Raw genomic sequence first — 20,209 nt, 5'->3', positions numbered from 1 at the left:
CCTCTTGAAGGGACTTCCTCTGTTCCCTCAATGAACCATTAAAGAGGTCCTTAAATGGGAACAAGCTGCCTGTGAAATCTAGATAGGCTGGTTTATTACAGTGTTGTACTTTATAAACTTCGCTTTGCAATGTCTAAGCTGGCCTCTGTGTGTGTGAGCATGTATACATACATATGAATGCACGTAGGTGTAAAGGCTTCAAATTTAAGAAAGAACTCCTGAGGGTAAGAAGAAATACTTTGGACCGTCTAGTTTTCTGAAAAGTTGATTAGGTTAGCTTACCCTGGGAACTTCTTTTGTTAAACAGCATAAACTCCATTTCCGAGTTGAACAATTTTTAGATTCCATTCCACCTTACTGTTAAATATCTGATGTTTCTGCTTGTGTTCTTCCACAGAGAAAATCAATGAGTTTTTCATTCTGTAGAACTCCTTTTTTTTTTTGTGACTCTGTATTCCAGATAATTTGTTATCCGCTAATTTAAGGAGTTTGTTCACATATCAAAAACCAAACTTTCAACAGAGGCACTGTGATTGCAAAGACACTTTTGCTTAAGAAAGTAGCAGAGGTGACACAGGAGAATGATATATACCTCAAGGGATGTTATAGCTATAAACAGAGAATATTTCTGATGATGTCTCAGGTGGCAGAAAAAAGAACATAGCTAGATTTTTCTTATTTCTCTCTCATGGTTCTCAGTGCTCTTGGGCTTCCGTTATCTTCTTAGTTTTTGGTGTTCTCCCATTTTGTGAGCATTCCGAGCCTCTTCTCTTCATGGAAACCTATACTCATAATGTTTAATAATTTTATCATTTCAATTCTGAATTTGTATTCTTCATGTTTTTATATTTGTTTTAAGATTCTTTATATGTAATCTGTATTCAAACAACGGTGGCGGTTTTAGCCATACTTTAATGTTAGATGTCTTTATTGGGCTATTACTTAACTTGTAAGAACATCTGTTATGTATGTGTGAATGAATCTGGATTTGTTTGGGTTTTTTTTTTTTCCCTTTCCTTCTGCAATGCACTCCTATATTTCACGACCATCCACATTCCTATTCAACCTATAATTCAGATATTAATAGGAATTAACTGAAAGATACAAGTGAAGAAAATATATTTTCTCATGCTGCGAGGTGGATGCATAAGATTCAGGGGAATTTTTTTGCTTTTTCATTTGATTCTGAAGCCTAGTACTGTGGTGGTATTTGGGCTTTGGGCGGGGGGGAGGGGGAAGGGGGAGAAGGGCGGGGTGTTAATCCATGTTTGTTTGGGTTTGGGGATTTTCTTATGAATTTAAATTTATGTGTGTCTTTCTTAAAAACCTTTAAAAATTTAACTTTTTTCTGTTTAGGATATTAGTTCAGATTCAAATGCAGAAAAACTTGCTTTGAAATACTGTCCTCAAGTTGTTTTAAGTAATCAATCATTATTTACTTTACTGAATAATCATGGACTAAACTACAAGGAACAATGGGAACTTCCAGTTTGTATTAAAATGATCCCTGTTGCAGGTATAGTATGTTTTTGTTATAAAAATTACATTTTTGTCCATGAAGAACTTTATATATTCTCATAATCCTTTTTGAGCTGACTGAAAAACAGGAAATTAGAAAACTCAGTAAAACCAACTGCAGGAAGGTAGAAGGTAGTCTGGTTTAGTTCACACAATAATAGAAAAGTTTAATTTTGGTTTTCTTTAAAAAAGAAAGAAGCTAAGGTTAATGAAAATCATAATTGTAATTATAAGCTCAGATTTTTACCTTTTCTGAAGAAGCAGTACTCTAGAATGCAGCTGTAAGAAAATAGTTTCTCTTAAGTATTTCCATGTTTTTAATTTAATGAATCAAACCAAGTAATAAAATTTAACTTATTTAGTTCACACATCTTAAAGGGTAAAAATCTGAAGTTAATAGTTTTTAGCTGTCATCTGGTGAGGAGTCAGGGACCTTTGTGTTGTAAAGAAAAATATTTAGTTTAATCGAAGTTATCGTAAAAAATGAACTTTAAAAAATCCATTGCTATAGTTTGTCCTCTGTTTTCAAGGAGGAAAGCTGATAGCAATGTCATTTTATAATTTTCTACACCTTGTTCCACCTTGTTACTGAGAATAGTAACAACCTCTAGGGGTATCACCATTAACGTTGAATTTGGACATACAGCTATTTTCCACTTGGACCAAAAAAAAACACAAAGAAAAAAATCAGATAAATGTCCTTTTGCTTTTCAAAACTGTAAGCTCTGCTCCTTGGAAACAAAACAAATGCATGAAGCTGTTAAAATTATCAAGTGAACTGATTTCAGTAAGTTTTCAAAGCTGCTTTTTTTTTTTTTTAAATACACTAGGGGTTTTTTCATGATGGGTATTTATAATGGTTATGGTCTTGGAACGTCCATGTTGTGTGCATTTCACACAAATTTGTATAGCAGACTTCTGGATAGTAGTAAATAAGCTGTCAAATATCTGCAAATCTTACAAATTTAACACTTTCCTACATGAAATTAAATTACTTTATCTGTAAAGATATGAATTCTTTTGTGTCAGCTTTCTCGTTTTTAAACTTAATTTTTACATCTAAAGTTAACACCTAAAGGGCGTTCAGAATATGTTAGAAACATATACTGTTTCTTGAAGGGTTTCTCTCCTTCCTCTTCCACCTTGCCTGTAACCCACCTCTTGCATTAATGATACTTTTTTTCATCCACAGATGCTTTTTTCCCTAAAACAGTGATACTATGTTCATCATGTGCCTCTGCTTTCTGTATAATATTGGGCAGGGTATTGCTGTTATTTTTTGATTAATCTATGAATGATTCATGTGTAAGTGTGTTAAGGTGTAAACAAAAGAGTGGGGCAGCAGAGCACAGACATAGTTACTGGTTAGAAGAAATATAAACTGCAGCCATCACTTTTGGGCAATGAGAATTTAAAAAAAAAATATTGAGGTTCATCAAAGGAAGAAAAAAGATCTTTTTGGAAAACAGAATACATTTGATGATATAATGCAGTATAAGGAATGATGAATCCTATATTCTTATTTTACAAATCCTCTATTTAGAACTGCATTTAAAATAGGATCGACTGTTAATGTGGTGTGTATTGCTGCTGCAGGATCCTAATAATTCACACTGTATCTGGACATACTTTTATTTTCTGTCGTTAATGAATGAGAGGATAGTTTTTCATTTCTTCTAGTGTGAATGTGGAATGGATTTGACCATAATTGGAAGTTGAAAGATTTATTATTTAAGTTATACAACAATCTTTTTTTCCTTTCATTTAATATGTACTCAATCTCTTTCCGTTCTTGAAAAGGTAGCATACCATCTAAAGTGGTTTATGTTGATTCACCCCTGCTGAGAAAGGAAATGACAGTGAGAGAGAGGAACCAAATCTTCCATGAAATTCCAATGGACTTCCTAGCAACTAAAATGTCTTACGTTTCCATTTCTGATGTATCGATGGACAAACCAGCTGAGGACAATCTGTTTCAGTGGGATGTATGTAGCTTCATCTCTTCTCGAAAACAAATAAACAAAATCAAAAACCCGTGTTATAATTCCTAAGTTACTTGTTCTGTGATAATGAAGGAAAATTTAGGTTTCCTGTTGGTAGTTTTTCTACTGCTGAGTTACGGACCTTCTGTTTTAAAATGTCAGTCTAGTTCCTTTAAATGCTTCTATTACATCGGCATCTCAACTTTAATGTTTACTTCACTAAAATGTATTTTGATCAGTTTATTTACATTGGAAAAGTTTTATGAACTTTATTTCTCTTTTGAAAGACCTTTCAACTCCCAGGACTTAAGATATTCCATGTTAAACACCGGAATTTTTTTTCCATTTTTTGCCCCTCTATCCCAAGAGTCAAAATATGGATAGCAGAACATTTTTCATGTTTTCAATTTGACAATGTCTTGTTTGTGATTAATGCATTCTATTTCTTGGTTTGTTTGAATTTTTTTTTTTTTTTAATATTACTATTTTTCCCTCCCTGTGTTAAGATGTCTTCTGATACCTACCAGTGCAGGAAGATTCCTCTTCCAGATGACACAGGGATGGACTTTGATGATGATGTTACAGAACTGGAAACTTTTGGAGCAACTGTCAAGCTCTCAAGAACTTCTAAAATGGAAGATACTTTTCCTACAGTTAGTAACGCTGCTAAAGTTTTATCACATGGCCTAAAAATGGGGAAAAAAAATACATCCACCATAAACAGTGGAGATGAAGAAGAGAAAAACACCATTTCTGAGCAAGGAGTTTCAGCATGTGCCGGCATGCAGCTTCCATCATTAGATGGCGTTCTGTGCTTCAGCCCTGAAGAAAATTCATCTCATAAAAGCTTTAATTCAGAGGAGGTAGGACTGAACAAAGCACAGCATGTCATGACCAAAGAAGTATCGGGCAATGAAACAGAATTAAATACTCCATCTAATGCTGTTAGTTACAAGAAAGAGTCTGATGCTGCACAAAAAAATGAGACTTGCACTTCTTTATGCAGTAGTGACACGGATGAAGAGCGTTTGATAATTGATACGGAATGTAAAAACACTGATTGTTGCAAAACAACTGTACCAGACATTGTTTCTCATACCTCAGCAGAGACTACCAAATCACCTTCCCCCACCCAGATTCCATTAGCAAGCATGACTGATTGCTCAGATCAGGGAAAAAATGCCCCCAGAAAGCCTACAAGAAAGTTGTCCAAAGAATTCGATCCTGTTGGACAGATTTTGAAAATGCAAACTGAACTTCTCAAGTCACCTTCCCAAAAAGCTCATGAGCAGCCAGTGGTGAGCTGTGATAATTCTAATGCTAAGCCAGCCCATGTGTCTCAATCTCCAAAACCACTGGTGACCTCCAGCACAGAAACTGTGTCAGCCCCTGCCTCAAATCCCAACGGCTCCTCTAGAAATACCTGGACTTGGCTTTTTCAGGGAGTGCCAAAGAGTAAGTAATTGTGTTCACTGTGTAAGGAGTAAAATTTCAAATTTTCAGTAAAATTTAACAGAAAAACATTTTAACTCCTTCATCTGAAGAACATCCTAATAGTACCTCTGTTATACTTATTTAGAGATGTGACTTAATTTTTTTTTTTTTTTAAGAATATCTTCTCTGTGTCTTGCACATACAAGGGAGCATTTTGAGAGCTGTTTGTCCACAGAGGTGAATGTGAAATATTGTTTTACTTTAGAGAAACAAAAAGTTGTTATATACAAGGTTTTTAAGCAAGGAAAATAAATCATTTGGTAGTGAAAGAAGTTACTTTTCCTCAGAAATTCAAATATTTGAGTAGTCTGGTCTGCAAAAATAGTTTCTTGTCAATCAAAAATGGAATTATTTTACATTTTCTGTAGAAGAAAAATATAATCAAATGATGCAATTAAAACTTGAAAGAAAACTTGAAATTTGGGTGTCTAAGTTCTGAGACTCCCAGTTCAATTGCTGTTTCTTGGCTCCTAGCAATCTGTTCCAGAAGACTAAGGAGGACACACTACAAGCCACCTCTCCTAATTTTCAGACATTTAGGTGGAAATTGAACCTATGCTACACCCAGACCTCAACCAAGAACTAGAAGTCTTAAAGATCCAAGGGACCATGAACTTTGAGGTTTTTCTCACATGCCTGAGTGCTTCTAAGCTCTGTACAACTGAAGTTAGAAGCACTTTATTGCGTTAGGTAAATTGACAGGCAACTGGGCAGGTTGCATCAGGACAGATACTCTTTTTCTCAAATATTTAATTCCAATGAATCAATGCTCTTTGGTGGGAAAACATTTTGCTGGTGTTTTCTGACTAGCTGTGCATTTGATCAGATGGGAATTAATCTTAATTAATTACTTAATCTGTAATGGAAACAGTTAACACAACTAACTCTGGTTTAGTTGAAATTGTGTTATCACAGCCTACTTTTTTATTAATTTAACTGAATTTTAGTAGTCACTAAAAGACCATGTCTCCTCCCTCAGTTTGAAGAGTGGAGCAGCATGGTACTCTTTCTATTTCTCCTTCTCTTAAAAAGCCAGAGTATGGAATTCAGGTGTTTGATAATAGAAATTTTTTTTTTTTTTAAATAGAGGTAGTGAAACCAATATTGCTAAGATGCTGAAGTGTGACTGCGAAAGAATAGAAAGCATAATTCTACAAATTGAAAGTTCTATAGCAAGCTGAAAAACCTTTATGCATGTCTTTTTTTTGCACAAAGCCAGAATGAAGTTAAATATTTTACTAACAGAAAGTTATTTGTGGTCACTCTGATGATAATATCTCACAGAGTATACATTTATTCAACGATGCACGTAAACTCTAAATTTAAGGTTAAGTGTATTTATTCATAGCACTACAGCAATACCTATTTGTAATTGTAGTTTTGACACATATTTCCACATATCTGCAGGACAAAAACCAAAACTGGATAAATTTTCAATAAATAATCTTAAACAAATTGGAGTTTATTCTTGTTTATTTTAAATGTTTTGTTAAGGGATGCAGGGATGTTTGTTAACCTACCTCAAAGCTACACTTGGAGATCTAGTAAGGGTTTTGATATACTAGTATTGAAATTGAGGTTGAAGCAAACTCAATTTGGAACAGAAGCTTATGCTACCATCCAAACCTGAGGCTTGAGTTATTTCAGTAACTGATAAATGGATGGCGGCTCTCAGGAGGCATTCACTGTAATAAAATTTTTGTCTCCTTTGTGCCGAGTGACTGTGGCTTAAAAACCAGCCTTTGAACTCCATTTCTACAAGCATGGAGTCTCACAGCTCTGTTTGTATAAGAAATAGAATGATTAGGATAAAATATGTGGAATATTTAAAAATATACTCTTTAAAAAGTTATAGTGGACATTTTCCAAATTTTTTTTTTTTAAATTGCATAAGTGACTTCTTGTGCCTAATGAGACTGTTTTCACCCCAAAATCTGAGGAGACAAAACAGATCCTATTAAAAAAAAAAAAACTTAAAAAAAAATCTGCAAGAGGAAAACGACTAATTAGCTTCATGGTAAAGAATGTGCAAGCTTGTCATTTTCTGTTTTATTTATTTTCTATAGGAAAGCTGCCAAATGAACTTCAGATGCTTGAAGAAGACCCTTCAGAGTATAAAGCACCTCAGGATGGCAACCTTGTGTATAAACTATTCAGTTTGAATGATCTGTTGTTACTTGTGCGTTGCAGTGTGCAAAAAGTGAAGTCATTGCCACGATACCATAAAAAGAAAAAAGCCCAAAAGGTACAGATTTTGCTGTTAGCTTTTTTGTTTTGTTTTTTAAACAGCTGTGCTCAACTGGCATCTCTGGGATTCCCAGTCCTTCATAGCATTTGGGTTTTCACTCAGACAATTAGTACATTTAATTGTAACTCTACAGTGTGTGTCTTCTTTAAGTAAATATTTGCTGTAGGAAGAAAAGGAAGAATAACTTCTAATTTCTTTAAACCTACTTGATTAGAAGATAAGCAAATGTGATTCTGCATTTCTTACTACAACTGGATTACAGTATTATGCATGGGTAATTATACTCATGTAAACTAATGTCAGTTTGAACTATTCTTAAAAGTTAATGCAGTAATTAGGTTTTTGGCCCAAGGTTTTGAGAATGTTCATGATCATAAATACTTTCAAGCAGGATTCAGCCTTGCTATTATGCCTAGTTAAGCAGAGAAATAGGAGATAGAATGAACAACAGAGGACACATTTAAAGATAAAAAGAGATCCTGTTCATTCTGCTTGAGAAGACTATGGTATACTATCTAGCAAATGATTTGTCTTGAGAAATAAAATGCTTTAAATGCAAGCATAATCCAAATACTCCTTGTAACATCAGGAGAAGGAAAGCTTATTCTGGAATCCTCAGTAATTTATTATCTTGTCAAGAGTCCTCTGAATCATTCAACAAATTTGATGTGGTATCTCCCTCTCCAGAATACCAGAATTATGGTAGGCAGGCATTTTGTGAGGTGTTTATGCTTTGTTGAAATGGAAATAGATCTTCGTAATTCTGATTACATGCTAAGATTCTGTGCTCAGAATCTTATTTTGAAGAAATACCATCTCTTTGCTATCGATCCACTACTTATAAATGCCTGTGAATAGCTGCTTAGTTTGTTAATCAGAAACTGAGCACTGTTGAAATTTCCTGCTGAAATTTAAACTGTGATTTGTCAGTGAGAAGAGTCTTATATTTTCTCTGTTAGTGTTAACATGCAAAGGTTAGCCTCTGATTTCAAATGAGAGTCCAAGCATTAGGTTCTAATTTCAAGTGAGATTCTGACAAGGGCAATAAATGGCAGGATTCCACTAATAATAATCAGAAATATAATAATGTATATTTTTTTAAATTCCTGCAGAGGGCAGTAGAGCACAAAAGTGTGACCTTCAAATTAATTTAGTTGCATGGAAAAATTACTTAGCAGCAAAATTTTATTATTGGTAAAAGTTTGCCTAGTCTTTTTTTTTTTTTTTTTTTCTTTTTTGTCCATTTCACCTTCCTCTATATAGAGTCTCCGTAGTCCGAAGTTTGTACTGTGGGTTTCATAGAATGTGAGGCATCACACAAAACTGTGTGATATGTCTTTGTTGCTTCCGCTGTAGTGGAAGACTATGATGATTATCAACTACAAAATGTAGTTCAATTGTGGACATCTTTTGGACAGCGAGTGCTGATTTTTCTTGTATCTTCACTTTTATAGCTTACTCCAATATTCCTGTTGCCAAAATTAGAATACCAAGCCTATTATGGTGTCGAAGCTCTTACAGAAAGTGAAGTATGTCAATTATGGACAGAGAGTATGTTGCATTCTGAATGCTTATTTTATATTGGTAAGTTCATGTGTTGATTTTTGCTTAAGAAACGTATGTCTAAATATTCATAGAATAACAGAAGAGAAAAATATTTATTAAAGGTATATTCCGTATGTTCTTATTTATTCTAACTTTCTAATTATGGTTTTCACTTTTATCTTAAGTGCTTTGTCTAAAATTTCTGTTGGTTGGTGAATGAGGATATTTCAACTTTGGTTTTAGATGAATAGCGTCTAGTAATCTTTGTTTTCAAGAACTGCATTTATTTGCCTTTCAAAGACAAATGTATCTGTAAGCGTGAATTTAGTTCTCTGAAGTTAGTAATCTTCATGATTTAAAGTATCTTTGGGTTTTGGGGGTTTGTTTTTTAATGAGTCATATACAACATGAATTATTTTATCGCAGGAGTGGTAAAAATATTTCTTAATGAAATGTGAGCTATAAGTATATCTTACCATTTTGTGAAATCATTTTAAATAAATTTGTTATTACGTACCAGAATAGAAGGTGAACAGAGGATCAGGTCTGTGGCTCAGAGGATACTGATTCCTTGGCCTTAGAGCTTGCAGTATGGGAAAAGGTCAAACATTACTTATTTTTCTTTGAAAACAAGCAATAATGTTCAAATTTCTACACTGATAACATGTAGACAGGTAAGATACAAGAGAATGAGGAAAAACAAGCAAGACAGGGCTAAACCAAGTTCTGTCGTTCAGAAATAAGAGAAATTACATTATTTGAAAACAATGTACATGTGTCTCATATCTAAGATACTGGAAATAATTTTCTGGCTTTGCGGAAATGGAATTGCTAACAGGCAGAAGAAAAATGCATAGCATAAGTTTATTGAAAACTTCTTTCCATATGATATTTCTCAGGAGTTCTGAACACTGGATGATCTTACTTAATCAGGTTTTCCATTGTCCACATCTAACTGATACATGAAATTTAATTTCCTAATATGTGATATGACTTGAAACATCCATGTCAAAGGGATGGTCTTGATACTCCTTGTCCTGTGTCATGCAGCACATGGAAACAGGAGATGATGTAATAGGATCTGTGAATGAGAAGTAACATACATTCAATGGGAATGAAGCAGAAACTACAGATCTCGTGTAGATAAAATGACAGCTGTAATTCAGAGCACAGAAAATAAAAAGACAATAAAGCAGGCATAAAAAGCATGGAAATGTTAGCAGAAGGATATCTTAGTTGTAAAGGCCATTTATCCAAAATCACATGAACGAAGCACACTAGGAATGCAGCAGTATAAGGAAAGTTTCACTAACAAATGTTCTATAGAAAATGCTGTATTCATGTTTGTACAATGACGTTTTAAATGTCAGGAAAGTTTGTGTCTATTAGGATACATATGTTCTGTAGAGAAATGAAAATGCTGCATATAAAGAATGTGGCCAGAATATTTTAACCACCCTTTTAGTATATGGAGAACTCTCTTATACCAATTATCCTGTAATTAATAATTTTAAAAGGGAGAATCTGCAACAATGTGGATAGTCAAAATGCATTTTAGAATATGTTTGGCACTTGCTACGGAGTGAGGGCAATCCTGCTTGTACAGTGAATGAATGTTCTGCAGTGGGGACTGCCTCGCTTTTCTGTTGTAGAAAAAATTCTGGGTTTTATGGTTCTTATGGCAGCAGTTGTGGCCTGTGGTTGCCTGACCTTTCCACTTGTGCACTGAATTACACTTTTGCTGTTGGTGGCTCACATCAGAATACTATTTTAGAAATGCTGAGTTCTCTCTTTCCTGATTTTTACATACAAACTTTGCATCTTATCATAGAGTTATAAGGTTTATGTGAAATCTAATATATTTGAGGTGATAGTTTCACTGATTGCAGCTATCTTTGTCTGCTGTCCATAGTTAATGGAAATTACGTTTCTCATTTTAAATTTTAAAATCAATATTTGCTGTGGTTTTTCCCTTCTCTAAAAAAAATCCTCACAAAGATAATTATCACACAGTTCACCATTTCTAGTTATATCTTAACATACAGTACTGAAGCATTTCTTTTCTCTTTTTTTTTTTTCCTTAAACAAGCAGAACAGTATACTGAATTGCACTGAAATTTAACCCCCTGTAGGAAATTTTCTCAACATTTTTATTGACATTTCCAGAGTCACAAGCAGTGTGAGGAAATGGCGAAACTGTAGAGAGAGGGCTAATCTGCTTACAAAGTACACGAACTGAAGGAATGCACATCTATCTAATCTCCCATCAGTTACAGTATGGCTTGCGCACAGAAGTTTGCAGACAGCTCATCCAGCCAGCACCCCTTTTTATAGAGGCTCCCAGGAGTGTAGGAGAAAGCAGGCTGCATGCTGCAGGAGTTGTTCTGGCATAAACAGCCATCCGCTTCTGATACGGAGGTTCCTCAGTGTCTCCGTCGTAGATACCTGCTAGCCATGAAACGGGTGCGGAGGCCTAGGCTGGCAGGCTTCAGTGGCCTGGCCTCTGACATGCTCTCTCTCTTCATGTGCTTGGGAGAAAAAGTTGTTGGGATTGAGAAACACTGGTTATTCCAGTGGTGGGTGTTTGTCAGCTCTCAGATGCGCTTCTTCCAGCAGCAAACCCTAGGGTTCACGGGGGTTCTCCTTTTGTGTGCTCCGAGGAAGTACAGGTTGTAGGTTGTCACTCTCCTGCACAGTAAATTAGTACTCCCACAATGTGAGGCAGGCCCTCTCCCACCACTATTTTTTTAAAAAAAAAAAAAAGCCTGCTGCAAATAGGGAGTTGGACTCTCAGTATGTCACCAACTTCTGATACTGACAGAATATGTGATTTATTCAGGTAGGCAAATTGCAGACTGCAGATTTTTGGTACCACCATGTACTTTCTAATAGAGGTAGGTAAAAAGACATATGTGGAAGTAAATTATCCATTTTATGAAAGAGCATCTACCACAGTTTTTAATAGGAAACTGTTATCGTATTCTACTTAGGGATTCTTTCTGCTCTTGTTGAGAAATATTAGATGGTAGCTGTGAAATTCTGCATTTCAGTTCGTATTTCTGGGGAGCTGTGAAAAATACAATGTTGCAAGTGTCCCGATTTAGTTAAATAGCTCTTTGCAACAGAAAGCTTTGTCCTGAAACTTGAGGGACAATTCTCTAAAGGTGATAATATCCCTGTCTTATGGACAACTTGAAATGGGGTGAATGTCTCATTCTTTTTCATTAATCTGATACCTGAAAGTGAGACTACTGCTGTCATGTGTTTGGTGTAAGCAGAAAGATAGACTTGGCTTCTCAGATCGTGCTATAATTTGAATAGTTTTAAGTGAAATATCATGTCCTATAATAAAGGAATTTTTAAATCAACCATAGTAGAGCCATAGGCTTATTGCTCTTTTTTAATTTATCCCACAGTATGAGTGTGAAGGTGTGGAAGTGAAAACTGTGATCTTACCATTACTAACACCGTACCTACAACTTGCATTCTTGTTCAGACAGTTCTGAGACAGTATAGATCTTAAGTAAAGCCTCAAAAATTGAAGTTTTGAGCATGTAGCAGAACTCAGTGTTAAATTGCTTAGGAGTTCTTGGATCTTGAAAAAACTTAATTCGCTGTCTCAACAATCTTTTGTATTGCCGAATAAGTATGGGTGGGAAGTTCTTTAGACCTTGGTCTGGGCCCCATAATTGTCCAGCATTGTTCTTCAGTGTTGTATCGCTCTGTGTGGCTGCGGGAGGAAACTCCTAGCTCAGTGCAGTGACTCAGCAGTGCTGCCAGCTCAGGTGATGAGAAAGAAAACACAAGTATAACTGTGGCCTCGTGCAGAAATTGCAAGGTGTGATATTAAGTTGAATTTTTTATTTTGTATGTTCTCAAAGAAGGTAGTGATTATTTGCACAACAGCAGAGATACTATCATCAAACACACTTAAGAGTACTGTCCTCCTCTTGCTAGTAGAGCACCTTGCTCCATTGTTTATTTAAGTCCCCTTGCTACTCAGATAGGAAATCCTGCACCTGCAAAGAGAGTAATCTCTGTGATATGTTTCCCAAATAAGATACTTGTGCTTGATCTATGCAGTAAATAAAGTTGTGATAAGCTTTGCTGATTAATGGGAACGTTTTACCCTGACCATTATTCACTTATTTGCATTAAGTGGCTAAGCAAAACTTACTACAAAAAGAATAGTTCACCTCCACTTGAATAGGATAATATAGGCCTTTAAATAAAGATTATTTGAAAAATGGGTTGCAAAGAGGTACTTACTGTATGGGTAACTTACTGAATGTCAAGTGTTTTTGATTAGTCACTTCTCAAATATAAGATACAGTAATATAAATTAGGTCTGAGTAGTTCATAGATTTTTTTTTTTTCTCAGCTATGCTGTCAATGAGTTTGGAAATGGAGAAGTTTCTGATTTAAGGAGAGGCTGATAAGGAATGAAGAACACAAACACAGATTTTTTTTTTTTTTTTGAAATAATTACTTCATGTTTCTTTTCCTCTAGTCAGCAATGCAGAATATTAAACCTAGCTGCTTAGTCTTGCACAAAGTACTGATATTAAGAAAAGTAACAAATGTACAGTGTTTAAAAGAAATGAGTCGTCCTGGTGCATATTTTTAAATTTGTTAAAAATGAGAGTTCTTACTTGGTCTTCTTACACATCACATAACAAATTGCTAGTCATGTTTAGCTTGGAATGTGAAATACTTTGATTTAGCCGTTTTAACTGTACAATTGAAGCATTTACACTTCCTATGAGAGCAGATTTGTAGTAAGGCAGTAAATTCCACTGAGTAGGTTGTATTTTATTATGCTGTCTTCTCATCCTCCTTCTGGGAGCTGGAATAGAACAGATTTCTGGGAAAACCTCAACATGGGAGAGAACCTGAAGGTAAGGCACGGTCACCACATCAGTGTACAAGCTGTGCTAATGATCTTTATTGCTTATCAAGTGAAAACGTGGGCTAAACTTCTCATCAGCCTTTATTTTAAAAATGCGATGAGGAGAGCTTTGAGTTGTTGCTCCTAGCTATGTCAAAGACAAATAGTCTTTAACGATTTGTCTTTAACTGAATTGTAAATTTTAATTTTTCAAGTGAGGGGAAAAAATCAAACGACAAAGGTACAGAATCGCCAGAAAAATCAAATAACACCATTGTTTGTATAACATATCAGAATAGAAAAACAAGTATATTAAATCTGTGGTAAAAGATAAACTTTCATGATCTCTCCAGTGAGGAAGCATAGGGATAAGGATCAAAAGAACTTGAGAAGATACAAACTAACTGATCAGATTAAGGCCATGGCAAAATGAGATTGTATACCCCGGACATCACCCAAACTGTAAGATTTGCTGGAATCATGGGCATCTCCCTGATTTAGAAAGACAGCCCAAATACGGATGTCTGTACTTAAAGCAGCTATACATTTTACTTTCCGCTATTGTGTAACATTGATAAATACTTTTCACTGTTCTACGCTGTAAAAGAGCAAAATTTTTTATTCCTTTTAAAATGCACTAGGTGTGCAAATTATGCTTTTGCATTTGTTCTCTTTTATTTTTAGTGTATTAATTGAATTAATATTTTTCAGGACGTATTGATGCTTTTACATCAAAGCTTATTATGCTAGAAAAGATTTCTCCAGAAATTTTAAGAGAAAAACTTGGATTGATTAAGTGAGTATTCTTAGTAGAGTTTTTAAGCAATGAATTTGAAACCCTAACAAGCCTTGCAAGTTACTACTTTTGTAATTTCTTTTTCTTTTTCGCAGGCCTGCAAATTCATTAAATATACTTCATCACATTTTGAAGAAAGTGTCTGAGTAAGTGCTCCATTCTTGTTCATTGTATTTATCTGCAACATTACCCAGGTCATCCTATTTCTTTTGTAGAATGCTTGTCTACTCTTTGATTTTCATTTCTTCAGATACATGAAATATTTTACAGATTCTTTTAGGTCTAGCATAGCACAATGCAGTACTGTGTAAAAATGTGCTTAGATTACAGGTTTTGTGTAAATAATGCAAAAGAATAAAAACTTGATTTTTATGAACCACTTCCTCAAGAGAGGAGACTGGACACTTCTGAGCTGATTAAACGGTTCACAGGAGTGAGTTGTAATATTATGTATGTAGGCTGACATTTAAAATTTGGACTTCTGTTTTTTGTTAGTCTTTTTGCTTAATCTGTAGAAATAACACTGTGTTCCCTTCTGCTTAGCTTGACTTATAACAGCATATGTCTTTCTCTGTGCAACGTTGCAACCTTTCTCTTGCTCCTTCCTTTTCTTTATTTACTTAGTTACTTCAAGGCTTTCAGTCTGCAAGTGTCTCTTAATTTTTTTTGTGAAGCAGGTTTCTTGCACTGTGTGTGAAGCCTCTTAATTCGAATTACAGAAGAGTTTTCCCGCACTTGATAATTTCTGTAGCTTCATGATTTGTGACTAAGATTTTTGATGTGGGCAGTTGGTTGACCTTTATCTTCCTGAAAACCTGTTTAATCCTGCATGTATTTAAAGCATGTCTGTTCTTTGTCTGTGTCCGTGTATGCATTATGCTTTGTAAGGTGCTGGTTAAAGAATTACAGTTTGCAAGTATGGATGGTTTTCAGTGTATGCTAAATGTTTTGTTGAATATGATGATAATCTGTACATTGATGGTAAATTAGTACATTATGAATACATGATAAACACATGAGTTAGTATGTATTTATCAATAGTTTAATTCATGGTTTTTTGTCTGTAGTCTTTTTGTAAAACAGGGACTGATAATTAAATACCTAAAGATGCTTTGCTTTTGCATTAAGAACTTGGTAGCTATCCTGATCAATTGAAACAAAACAAAAACATTAAAATAATATTTTTCATTTTGAACTTTATCTTTTTAGTTTGCAGGAGGGCTCTTATTTATTGACTCATGCTGCAGGAGATTCATCAGTTGGAATCTACAAGAGTTCTCTTGACAAGACAGCGAAAGCATCATATAACTTACATAAAGCCCATTGTGATCTGCCTACTGTACCTGCCACTCTTTCAGTCCCATGGGTGCCACTAGATCCCAGCCTCCCTTTGCCCTATCATGTGAATCATGGAAGAGTTCCATGCACCTTTCCGCCTGCACCCCAGGAAGCCATGTGGAAACAGAAGGTCGGTATCGCACTTGATGGAAAAGCAGATTAGCAGTTTTGAAACAATCTATTTCAGTCCCTTGGATATTTAGCTAGTATATTTATCTGTCATCCTTCGGGGTCAGAGAGACCCTTTAGAGTTTTGGATCCACTACCAAGAATAGGAATGCCTTTTTCCTGAAAAATATTTCAGATGAGATTCATCTCACCTAGTTTTAAACATTACAGTATGGAAAAACAATGTTTAAGCTCATTGTGCTGTTAACAGAGGGAAATGGAATATTTTGTAAGATGCATCTCCACACCAGGATGGGGCTCTTAAGTAAATTGTAGGACTCATGCTGTAGAGGTGTCATTTTCTCTCTGATGACTACAGGAGTAAAGATGATTAGCACAATTGTAGACAGGTAAAATCAGATAAGGTGAATTCTACTGTCAGGGTCTATTCCATTGAGCTCTTATTGCAGTTCTCTGTGATAATATTAAGTGGTTTTTTTTAAAAAAATACGGGTTTTTTTTCCCCTGTTTGATGGCAAGATTCTTTCAAAATGAAGTTTTGCATCTTTAATGTGAGCTAATAATATTTTGGATGGCAAAAAGAATGTAGTGTTTGGCTTAATTAAAAGCTTTTTAATTTATAGGCTTGCAAGTACAGCTGAAACAGACTCAATATTTGCATTTATAAGGATTTTCTAATTTTGCCTCTGTGCTGGTGCTTTTTGTTGATGTAATTTTTCTTCAAACAATTTCAGGAAGGATCTCTTAACCTGGTTTCCTGTTTTTTCAATCCTACTTTATCTCCATTTGTCCCCCAGATCTCAAAATGTTGAACTTGTTGGGCTATTTCAGCAGAAACTGACGTGTCTTGGAGGCCTAAGATATTAAATTCTAACCAGCTTAGTGAAAATAAGTAGGCAGGTAGAGGAGAGGGATCCAGATTAGTGCTGCTTCGGTGGGGACAGCAATGAGCACTCAACTGTAATATTTGATACCTGAAATGTCATGCAGACGAGAGGTTGTAAGCAAATCAGCCACACAAAAAAAAATTGTCAGAGCTTTTACATTCCTAGGTGTGGGATAATCGTATAGCAAGATAGAAAACCAAACGATGCTACTCTTTACTGAAAGTGTAAGTACTTTCCACAGTCCCCTCATGCCACTCTTTGAAATCTTTTGTGTCTTAATTTATTCATTCCCAATTTCAGCGGCTAGGGTGGAGCATCTTGGTTCTTAATTGTTTGTAATTTTAGGCAAAGCTCATGTAGGGATAATAGTGGTTCTCTGCAGCAAAAATAAGGTTTCCTTTTGGCCCTCTCTGTTAGCTCAGTTGGACAAATTACCATTGATCACACCTCTCTCTGGTTGCTCTGAACTCCTTCACCTTTGAGGAAACTTTCATTGCAATTCAGGCTTCCCTGAAATACAGAAACTTAAATTCTCATTGGTATGCTGTTCCCTATACAGTGAAACATTCGTAACAATATATATGCAATACTGTTTCTAAAATAACAGAAATACGTTGTTTTGTATAGAGGCATATATACTTTGTCTAGAGGCATGGGAGTACCTTAATTTGGGAAAACACAATTTCTGTGTCTCAGACATGAATATAAAATGATGTGTGAATGGCTTACTCATTTTTACTGAGAATGAACAACCTTTCACAGCATTTATATTCTGCATTTCTTCAGAGTGCAGTTAATCTGAAGAAATAAAATGTTTTAGATGTTTGAATGTGGTTTTCCTTCCAGACTTCATTAGGATAAGTAAAAATTAATATAGCCTAAAATTCACTAACATCTGTTTTTTGTTGCTGCTGTTTTTAAAACCGGATAGAATTTATTATGAGAAGAAGAATTAATTGTCTGCATCTAAAGAAACTTTTGATAGAAATTTTGTGGAAATTTTTTAGGAATCCAATCTGCTTTGTAATTTATGCTGGTGAATAAGTGATGCATATCATGCTTTGGAAATTTCCCAAAGATCCCACTTTCAGCTCTAATGTTTTGAACAGGTAGTACGACACTTTAAATTAAGAAAATTTTCAAGTGTTATTTTTTTCAGCATAGTTTTACTCATTTGTGTGAAAGCCACATGCTAACTATGCCTAGGTTAGTGGACTGTGGGATGCTTTTTAGGCCCAGTTATATGTTTTAGCCACGTCTTGACTTCATATGAGAGCAAAATAAAGTTGTGCATCAGTTCCTAATTACGTCGTGCACTTTGGGTTCTGCCAGAAGGAAGTCCAGGCATGTGGGCAAGAAAGAGGCAGGAGTGGTCAGATCCCACTGGTGACAGGAAGACCAGCTGTGCCTGTCTCGCAGTCCAGATGTGGCCCCTCAGTCTGGCTCGAATGACAAGAAGTAGAAGGCAGTTTTCTGAAGGTAGTTGTATATGTTTGTGCTTAATACAGATTTAAGATTATTAATTCTAGTTCTTTGTTTTTTTTTTTCTCTTCCCATATGTGTCTAGATGACTGGGGCGAAAGTACAATCAGACACACCCTATGAGGGAAAGCCAGTAGCTATGGAAACAAAAGGCAATCCAGCTAAGCCTGTTAGAAATGAAGGTGTGGCTACAAAGAAGCTGAAGAAGAATTACTGCAAACAAAGAACGATGAAGAAAAAGTGGAAAACGAAGTACAACAAAATGTAGTACAACTGAAGTAGGAATAGCTGAACCATGCTGTGCTAAGTATGGCCTGGAGAAGGACAAGATAAAAACAGAGAATCTGAGGCTTTCTTGCTGCTTCAAAGGAGCCAGAACAAGCTGGCAAGGGAAACAGCTCCACAGCTGAAACATTCTGTAAAGCTTTAACCCCTTCTTACCTCAGTGGACACATTTCAAGTGAAAATCTCAAATTCAGTCAGAGGGGAAAAAAGGCAAGCGTTTGCAGCTGAGGTTAGGGGACAAAAGTATCTTCTGTTGGTCTCATGATTTTCGTAGAAAAACTACAGCTTGAAGCATGAAGCAGTGGTTGACAGCAATATCTGATATTGCATAACAACAAGAAAAATAACTTTCTTAGCTTTCTTAATTCTTCCAGAATCACTACAGATTTTTATTCTGACATATTTGAAAATTATATTTTACTTTATGTAATGTGCATAAGGGGAACAACTTGGGGTTAATTACTTAATCCTTTTAACACACAGTGTCTACCTGTTTTTAAATGACTTATAAAAATACATTTTCTTTCTAGGATGGTGTAACAAATGAGGTTTGGGGAGAAAAAGCTGTGTTTATTTGAATAGTATGTGCCATAAATTTGCACTAGGAAACTTACGAGTACAGCTAAACAGTTAAAATGTATGTTTTTATGCTTCCCCAAAAGAATTTCCAAAAATTGTTTGGATTCTGGCGTGTCTTCAAAAATGAATATTGCAGTTACTTACTATATTACTGAATGGCTACGGCCTAAATCTCGTATCAGATTGCACGTTGATACGCAGTAGTGCTTACCTGAGATATTAAGGTTTGCCTGGAGGAACAAGTGATAGGATCAAGGCCTTAGTCATAGTTGAAAAACCCAACCAGACTATGCTGTACATCAGCAGTTTGCTTGAAATTTAGAGCCGAACTGACAGAACGAAGTTAGGAAAAGAGAATACTTACTGTCTATGAAAAGGCCAGGCAATGTGATGACATGCTGTTTCCTAGTGAACATGAGTTGTGTGGAAAAATTAAAGTTGTTTTCAATGTTAGTATATAAACGCATTGTATTCTGTGATGTGCTTGTAACCAACATGATTGCTTGTGAGGGAAGATTTCTCTGCATTACAGCTATTTTATGGTATATTCTTTCAGTGTTTCAACAGAAACAATCCTTGAAATTGAGGCTTGAAAATTATATTCTCTATCATTGCTTTTGTTTCATGTTTTCTGGATTTTGGCTTATGTCTTCCTTTATTAAGAGTATTGTTTTTAGAAAAGCTCATGAATTCTTGGAAGCTTCAAGAATGAGTCCAATAAATTCTTTCCCATTTTTGCCTTTTAAAGAACACAAACAACTATTTCAAAATGTCTGAGCTATTTTTTGTTTGGATGATGTTCTGGAGAACTGTTTGTATGCATGCTTAAACTGCTAACACAAAAAACAAAGGCCTTAAAGATGTTCTTCTAAGTCTTTTATTTGGACTAAGGAAGTTACCAAGTACACACGTCTGATGAAGCATTCTTCTGCTCACCAGGGCTTGACATGACACATTTTAATGTCATGAAAGTAAAAATGAAGTTTTTACATTTTTTACTGGGGTATACCTGTTATAAAATCCTGAAGACAGTTTTTT

The 20,209-nt window shown here is 35.2% G+C and overlaps 1 protein-coding gene across 11 annotated transcripts in view; it reads left to right on the top strand.

Moving 5' to 3' along the window:
• Nucleotides 1-19,784, top strand: part of ICE2 (interactor of little elongation complex ELL subunit 2) — a 28,587-nt gene extending 8,803 nt beyond the window's left edge. For 6 of the 11 annotated variants that reach the window (XM_075160295.1, XM_075160293.1, XM_075160301.1 and 3 more), the window contains 9 exons: nt 1,357-1,516; nt 3,319-3,503; nt 4,007-4,955; nt 7,061-7,239; nt 8,697-8,826; nt 14,387-14,471; nt 14,567-14,617; nt 15,681-15,939; nt 18,393-19,784. In XM_075160295.1, coding sequence (XP_075016396.1) covers nt 1,357-1,516; nt 3,319-3,503; nt 4,007-4,955; nt 7,061-7,239; nt 8,697-8,826; nt 14,387-14,471; nt 14,567-14,617; nt 15,681-15,939; nt 18,393-18,575 — 2,181 coding nt within the window. In that variant the 3' untranslated portion in view covers nt 18,576-19,784. The other 5 variants (XM_075160296.1, XM_075160294.1, XM_075160299.1 and 2 more) reach the window with 5 other exon arrangements.
• Nucleotides 19,785-20,209: the final 425 nt, after the last annotated feature.

The sequence above is a fragment of the Calonectris borealis genome, chromosome 11 (genome assembly GCF_964195595.1).
Source record: "Calonectris borealis chromosome 11, bCalBor7.hap1.2, whole genome shotgun sequence".
In the NCBI taxonomy this organism is placed as follows: domain Eukaryota; kingdom Metazoa; phylum Chordata; class Aves; order Procellariiformes; family Procellariidae; genus Calonectris; species Calonectris borealis.
The sequence above is the reverse complement of the archived record's forward strand: the minus strand, read 5'-3'. Positions and strand labels throughout refer to the sequence as shown.